Source organism: Apteryx rowi, unplaced genomic scaffold (assembly GCF_003343035.1).
Source record: "Apteryx rowi isolate R43461 unplaced genomic scaffold, aptRow1 scaffold_220, whole genome shotgun sequence".
NCBI lineage: Eukaryota > Metazoa > Chordata > Aves > Apterygiformes > Apterygidae > Apteryx > Apteryx rowi.
In genome coordinates this window covers 564,222-571,965 of record NW_020448531.1, presented here as the reverse complement: position 1 = coordinate 571,965, position 7,744 = coordinate 564,222, and the positions used below count along the sequence as shown (strand labels likewise).

The following is a 7,744-nucleotide window of genomic DNA, read 5'->3' as shown; positions in this document are numbered from 1 at the left end:
GCGGGAGGGGATGCTGCCCTCCCCGGGGACGCCGCGGCGGCTGCCGGCAGCTCAAAGCACCAAGCGAGCAAGCAGCAGCGCGGAACAGGCAAAGCCGTGGCCGCGGGGACGGGAAGGGGCCGTGCAGCCCCCCCAGCCGGGCACCAGGCTGTGCAGCCAGTGCGCGCCGGGGAAAAAACACCTAATTTGCACCCGGCGGCGCAGGGGGGGCTCGGTGACACCGCGGGGGCTGCGCTCGCCCGGGCRCCCGCTGCGCCGGCCCCGACCTTGGAGATGCTTCAGTGGAAAGTGCAGGGCCGGGGCTGGGCGCAACGTTCAGTCCTGGAGGCCGGATCCATCCTGGCGGCAGCGCCCTGGCAGGATGCAGAGGGGCTTTAACCGTTCCCCCCCCCCCTTCCCCCGCTGCCGCGATGGCCAGGACACGGGGACAGAGATGGGGCCGGGCCACGGGAGCCGCAGCAGGAGCCGGGGGCTGGCAGCGGACGGCTTTGCTCCCAGCCCGGCGGGTCGCTCCGAGCCTCGTCCCCGCTCCGCTCGCCTCCTTCCGCTCATCTGAAATTCAGATTTTGGCGGACAGCGAAAGGGGGGGGCGCACCCCTCCCCAGGCTCCATCCTGGCTCCGACRCATGGGGCAGAGCCGGGAATAATCCCTGGGCCTGGTCCAAAGTCCTTTGTGCCCTGATCTGAGCCCAGGGGCCCAGGCGGCCGGAGGCGGGAGAGCTCCGCTTCGAAAGGTTAAAGGAAAAGTTCAGCGTCCAAAAGCAGCGAAACGGCCAGTACCGTGGGCATCACAATGCCGCCGCCGCCCACCTTCGGGAGGCTCCCGCTGGGATGCACCCTCCGGCCGCGGGGCCAGCCCGCCCGAGGCTCGCGCGCCCCTACTGCCCCGTGCCGTAGGGCCAGTTGAAGGTGCTCCCGGACAGCAGCATGTCCCTGATTAGTGTTTCGATGGGCGTCTTCCCCACCAGGCGCATGAAGAAGAGCTGGGAGATGAGGGCGGCGGGCACGGCGCGGAGGGCCGGCAGCCGCAGCAGGAGGCGGCCGAAGCGCTGCGGCTGCGACGGGTACTGCGAGCGCACGTACTCGGTGAGGGCCACCTGCGCCTTCTCCTGCAGGCTCTCCACGTGCGCCGGGTCCGAGAGGCCGCAGGCGTCTGCAAGGGGCACAGGACGGTCAGCGGAGCCCCTCCTGCCCGCACCCCCAATTAGCAAGCCCTAAAGGCTGCCGCCTCGGCACGCGGCTCCCTCCAGGCAGCTCCTGCCGAGGCTTCGTGCAAGCAGCCCAGGCTGCAGCCGCCCGCTCTGCAACCTGGCCGGCTGCAGAGCCGCAGCTCGGCACAGGATCGGGGCCGGGTTTCTCCGGCTGCAAAGGCGCCCGCGGGCTCGTGCTCCCCTCCCGGGAGGAGCCGGCTGCCCCACGGCCACGTGCCTATAGCACTTCTGGGCGACACGAGGGCCTGCGTCCTGCAGGCACCCCCATGGGCACCCAAGCCCCTTTGGTGCAGGGGGATGTTTGCTTTAGTGCAGGGTGCTCGGGGGGAGCCCCAATGCTGAGACATCCACCTGGATGCTGCAAACTGTAGCAGGAGCCACAAGATGCTCTCCGGGCTCCCCTTCCCCTATGGGAACTGGGGGGGGGGGGCGGATGCTCCCCCATCCCCATCTCTGGGCTCACGGCTCTCAGGGACGGAGCCTGGGCTCAACCCCGGCAGCAGCGGCGGCAGCGACCTACCCGGCGTGAAGAGCGCGATGGCTTTGAGGCAGCTGTACTCGGCCGAATCCACCTGCAGCCGGTTGAGCTTCTCCACCTGATCCTGGAAGATGCGGATCTGGTCCATGAAGGAGACGACGCGGTCGGCCGACATGGGCGAGGCGTGGAAGCCGGCGGCGGCCAGCAGCGGGGCCATGTGCAGCGGCAGCGCCGACTGCGCCGCGTTGAGCACGAAGAGCTCGCTCCAGGTGAGCCGCAGCAGGGCCACCTGGTCGGTGATCTGCAGGTCGGGGAAGAAGGGGATGTTGCGGGCCCACTCCACCGTGCTGAAGAGGAGGCGGGCGGCCAGCTCGCAGATGTTGTCGATGCCCATGACGCTGCCCTGCTGCGCGTACTGCGAGCCGTAGCGGGCCGCCGGGTAGGGCTCAGCCCGCAGCAGCTGCGAGATGAGCTCCGACACCGGCTGCCCGTTGAAGTACTCGCCGCTGGGCATGGTGTTGGGGCTGGTGCTGGAGTGGCTGGGGGGGATCCGGCCCCGCTGCACGGCTGCAGAGCGGGGAAGAGGGGTTGGCTGAGCGCCCAGTGCCCGCCAACCGCGTCCCGCTGCCTCCCCAGCCCTCCTGCCCGGTGGCACTGGGTAAAAGAGCCGGCTCTCAGGTGCTCCCAGAGAGCGAGCTGGCTGCACGAATCACTCGGATCTATTTAGCATCCTGGTGATCCGCTAGCAGCTCCCAGACAGCCTGCGCTGTCCTTGTGCCGTGGGCCGGCCAGGCTCGGACACAGCCACCGGTGAGCAGGAGCCCTGGGGCTCCGGCCAAGCACGGATGCAGCCCCGCCGGCAGCAGGGATGGCTCCGGCCTTGCCAGACCAGGCGCCCCACCGGCCCTGGCCCCCCCATGCTGGAGCAGGGCGATTGCTACCCAAGGTCATTCCATGGCAGCAATCATTTATTTGCAAATAAAACGTCCATCTTGGAAGAGTCGTTAACCCTGGGGCACTCCCCCCTCCTAATTGCATTCGCGGAGAGCCATTTTTCAGCTCCCCCCTCTCCCATTAGCGCCCACTATTTGCTCAGTCCCTGGTAATTAATTTATGGGCTGTTCACGAGCCACTTAAATGAGAGCTCTAAATCATGCTAAGTGGCAATAATACCATCTCGACTCCTCGGGAAAGGAGGGAATTACTGTCCTGCTTCTGATATCCTTCCCCCTGCTCTTTGCATTAATGCCACCTGCTGACGAGCAGCCAATGCGCCACGGCAGAGCCCGGCGGAGAGGGCCGGAGCCGGCCCCGAGAGGGGGCCCAGCACCTCCATCCGGATTGGAGCCTTTCAGGCTGGCGGCTCCCAAAGCCCCAGATCCGATGGGGAGCAGCCGGTGACGTCGGGTCTGACCGCGAGCGCCGCTCGGCTCGCCCCAGCAGCCCCGCGTGGCGCATCCGGCCTGGCCGCCCAGGTCTGCTTCGAACCAGCCCCCTGCCCGACCCTGCTTTGGGCTAAAACCCAGATTTTCCAGCAGGGCGCCTGAACGCAGCCCCGTTTGCAGCAGGCCAGGAAGCATTTGGGGTTCACAGCCCCGGGCGACGGAGAGCAGATGGAAAGTGGCAGCGCTGGCCCGGCCAGGCGGCACGGCACGGCACGGTGCCGCGTGCCCGGGGATTTGCATGGCTCTGGCTCCGCCAGGAGCGCTCCCAGCCGACCTCCAGCACGCCCAGGGCACGGCCCGTCCACGGCTCCAGGTGTGTCCCCTTATCAGCTCAAGGCTCCGGCTTTCCAAACAAACACCACCTGCTCCACCAGCGCCCCGGCGCCGAGGGCGAGTCAAGGAGGAGCGAGGGGGCCCACGGGGGTTCCTGGCCCTGCTCCGAGCCCGGGCACAGCTGGAGCCAGGCCGGGGCACTGCAACGGGGCGACGGCTTCCCAGGAATGCCCGGCCGAGCACCGCTGCCCTCCTCGAGCCCCGCAGGTGCCTGCAGCGGCTGGGTCCACCGGGACCCCTCGGCACCGGGCAGCATCCCGGTCCACCCCCGCAGCGGTGCCGTTACCTTCCTTCCTCATGCCCACGCGGAAGCACTTCTTCAGGCGGCAGTACTGGCATTGGTTGCGGTGGTGCTGGTCGATCTGGCAGTCGCGGTTGGACCTGCGAGGGAGAAGAGGGCGCGTGAGCCGGACCCCGCGCTGCCGCGCTGCCGTGCACGGGAGCAGGTAGGCGCCGGCCCCGGCGTGCTGGGAGGGCGATGCCCCGCGCCGCGGGGGGAGGCGGAGGAGCGAGCCCCGGCGCAGCGAGCGGCCCAGCGCTCTCCAGCCTCTCCGCCAGGCGCGCGAGGAATTCCAACTATTTCCTACGGGAGCGCCGGGGCCGGCCGCAGCCCGCCGGGCCGGGGCTCCCCTCCCGCCTGCCGCGCGAGCACAGCCTGCGCCCCGCCAGCAGCCGCGCCAGGCGCTCGGTGCTTGCAGCCGCCTCGCCACTGTCTGCTCCGGCCGGGCCCCGCTGAAGCAGGCGGCTCCGTCGGGAGCGCGGCGAGGGCTGCGGCAGGACGGGAGCCCGCACGGCCCGTTGCACACAGGGAAAGGGCAAAGCAAAACCCTGGCCCCGTGGAGCCAGCGGTGCACGCTCGCCCGGCCCATCCGGAGACCCCGTCACGGATGGATGCGCCCCTAAACCCCGTCCTTACTCGCTTTACACCCCCTCAGGAGCAAGTCTCCAATTGCTCCGGAAAAGCTGGGATTTCTCCGCGCTGGTGCTGCAGGGCTGAGCGTGCCCCCAGCACCGACAAGTGCCACCGGCCAGGCGTCCCCCGCTGCTCCGCGGCCCGCGAGGGCACGCTCCGGAGGCGTCGGGCATGCACGCATAACTGGATGCAAGTTCGGTGTTTCTTGCAGGCGGAGGCACTGCCGCGGACCCCGCTCCCTGGACGGATGGTTTCCACATGAGCAACCCGGGAGCCTGCAAAGCTCCGCAGGGGTCACTCCCAGGGCTGCCCGGGAAACGCGGCTTCGACCCAGCCGCCTGCTGGAGCCGCCCCCTGCCACGGATCCTGCCACCCGGCTCTGGAGCAAAGGGAAAGAGGAGCAGCAAAACGGGACGTGGAAGAGGAGAGGAGGCCAGAGAGGGTCATGGTCCCGCGCTGGCCGGCAGCTCCGCATCCGGCGCCGTTGCTTGGCCTCCACTCCCTGCTCCCAGGGAAGTGGCACACTGGGCTGGGCAAGGCTGCGAGATACGTCCCCAAACGGCATCGGTTTAATACCCCACAGCCCCAATTTTTACGTGCAGCATGCAGGGGTCAGTCCCGGGCTCCCGCTGCCCCCCCGGAGGCCGTCGTGGCAGAATAACGGGGAGGAAGGGGGGTTATCGGCAAAAGAGCGATAAAATTGAGTCATGCAGAAAAACGGTCCGACCTGCTGGGGAACCGCAGGCAGGGCCGGGGCGAGCCGGCGCCGGGAGCCGCGCGGCTCTGCTGGGGAGTGCCGACACGAACGTCCGCGCTTTTACACGACTCCGAGGAGAGCCGCGCAGGGATTCCCGCGGCGCGCCAGCCGGAATTAATTCGCCCCGAACATCACCACTGCGCTTAACACATTTAAAACGTGTTGCTGATAAAAGTTATTCCCGGGGAGAAGCGATAGCTAATCGAAACGTCACGTTATATCTCCATCACTGGGCGGCGAGCCGGCAGCCGGGGCGGAGGCTGAGCGGCCGCCGGCGCCGCGGGGAGCCCGGCTAATCCCCCCGCGGAAAAGCCGCCCCGAGGCGCGGGGCCCGGGCTGCCCCCAGGCACGGCGCTGCCGCCGGCGCTGAAACGCCAATAATCTCACTTAATGCCAGCAGCTCCTAGCAAGTTTCCCGACCGATAGGCTATAGCGACCTGGGAAAGTGCGAGAATACAAAAGGCGTATACTGTGCTAATTATGTAATTAGAACGTGTAATTATTTAGTGCAAGAACTAAACTGAACCCAGCTCACTTTTAATATTCAAATTAGAGCAATCTTGGCTCGATGCTGCTTTTGACTCCTTTGACAAGGCACATGCCAGCACTGCCACGGGAGAGCATTGTTCTTTGCCCCTTGAATAGTCGCTGTGTACTAGGAAAACTAACGTTTTTATATCGCACCAAATTACTTTCAGGCACAAAGGGAGAGGGGGAAGAAAAATAAAAAAAATTAACTCCTTAAATAGATGCCCCGATAGCAGTGCGGCAAGCCCAGGGCAAAACCTTTGACAACACATGACGGCAGCGGCGAAGCGCGCGGGCCGAGGCGGCGCCCGCGGCGAGGCCCCGCTCACACCCACGCGCGCGCGTCTGGGCCGCGCGGCCCTCCCGCCTCCCTCCCTCTCTCCCTCCCTCCCGCTGCCGGGGGCTCCCGTTCGGCGCTTCCTTTGTTTCCGCTGCAATTAGGGAGCTGCTATTGCTCAAAAGCCATATGTATTCCCCATCTCCGAGTAATTGCTCCGAGCCGGCCGTTACGCGGTGCTCTGCGGAGGAAACGGGCACCTCCGCTCCTGCTGCTCAGGTGGGGAAACTGAGGCACGGCGCGCGGCGATGACCCCTGCCGTGCCGAGAGCTGAAGTGACCGAGAGGATGCTGCAGGACCGGCTGCAACTTTAAAACCCGCAGCCGTCCGGCAGCTGCAGGCCTGCCGGGTGCCCACGCGCCGCGCGGCTGACGTCAGCCTCCGACCCGGCGCCGGGAGAGGAGATGTTGCACCCGGGGGAGGACGGGGAGCGCGAATCTAGGCCGCCCGAATCGGGAGCAGCGCGGTCGGAGCCGGCAGCGGCCGGAGCTCGGCCTGGCTTTCTGTCTGGATCTTGCGACCAGGCGACGAAGGTCAAAGCCATCTGCTGCCACCGAGGCGGGGAGACGCCGAGCCGCAGCAGCGAGGCGCCGTGTCGGCCGCTCGCGAGCCACCAGCGCTGCAGCGGGATTTTGGGTGCTGTCGCTGGGCTGGGCGAGCAAACGCCCTTCGAAGCCCACGCTCGTGCCTCAGCGCCCACCGGACCCAGCCTGCAAGCGAGCCCCGATCTTCCCCTAAAAACGCAGTTATGAGAACGTTCTCCTTCCCAGAGCCAGCCAAACCCCCGGGACGCCCGGCAATGCTGCACACCGTCCCCCCCGGCGCGCACCAGCGAGCCCCACGCTCGCGGCGAGCGCAACAGAAACTCCGGAGTTACTCATGGCTCCAAACTTCACACGGGCCTCCGGCAGCGGGGCCGCAGCCGGCCCCCTCGCCGCACGCGCCTCCGGGCCCAGCAGCTGCGCTCCGGGGAGCGGGGCAGCGCCGGGGGGAGCGTGGGATCCCGGCCGCCTCGCCCTGCACCCGCCGCCGCCGCCCCGGGGATTTCACAAGAGCAAAGCGAGAGCAGATTAGAGCCCTGTAGCACATTGGGCTGTTGACACCTCTGGTTAAAATTATACTCGCTGCCGCACTGATGCTTTTCTCAGGGTAGAGCGGCCGTGACCGAACTGACTCACAGCCACGGCGCGTTTTCAGGCATTAGCCTAGAAAGGCAATGAATAGCAGAGCAGAGGCAGCCCGTGGCGGGGACCCACTTGCCCCCCAGCCGCTGTCTGTGCCCCACGTCCCAGGGGACGAGGAGCCGGGGCCAGGCTTGGGGCACCTCTCCCCCTTCCCAGGGCTGGGGACGTGTGGGCAGAGGGGTCACTTCTGCAAAGCACAGAGGGAGCCGATGCTGCAGTGGGGCCACTGCAGGGCCACAGCGGGGAGCCACGCCAGGGCCACCGTGGAGCTGCACCAGGGCCGCTGTCGGAATGATGCTGGGGAGCCACCGTGCAGCCACCCCGGGGCCAGCATCAGAGCCGCAACGGGGCCACCGTGCAGCCACCCCGGGGCCAGCATCAGAGCCGCAACGGGGCCACCGTGCAGCCACGCCGGGGCCAGCATCAGAGCCGCAACGGGGCCACCGTGCAGCCACGCCGGGGCCAGCATCAGAGCCCCAACGGGACCACCGCGCAGCCACCCCGGAGCCACCGCTGGAGCGGCACCGGGGCACCGTCGGGGCCGCCCTGGGGAGCCCC

General features: G+C 67.7%; 1 protein-coding gene across 1 annotated transcript in view; it reads right to left on the bottom strand.

The window, feature by feature from the left end:
• Window positions 1-390: 390 nt before the first annotated feature.
• LOC112965595 (colorectal mutant cancer protein-like) overlaps window positions 391-7,744 on the bottom strand; it is a 20,022-nt gene continuing 12,668 nt past the window's right edge. Inside the window, exons 13-15 of the mRNA XM_026064738.1 lie at window positions 3,754-3,848; window positions 1,732-2,256; window positions 391-1,153 (exon numbers count right to left, since the gene is read on the bottom strand). Coding sequence (XP_025920523.1) covers window positions 879-1,153; window positions 1,732-2,256; window positions 3,754-3,848 — 895 coding nt within the window. The 3' untranslated portion in view covers window positions 391-878. The remainder of the gene's footprint in view (window positions 1,154-1,731; window positions 2,257-3,753; window positions 3,849-7,744) is intronic.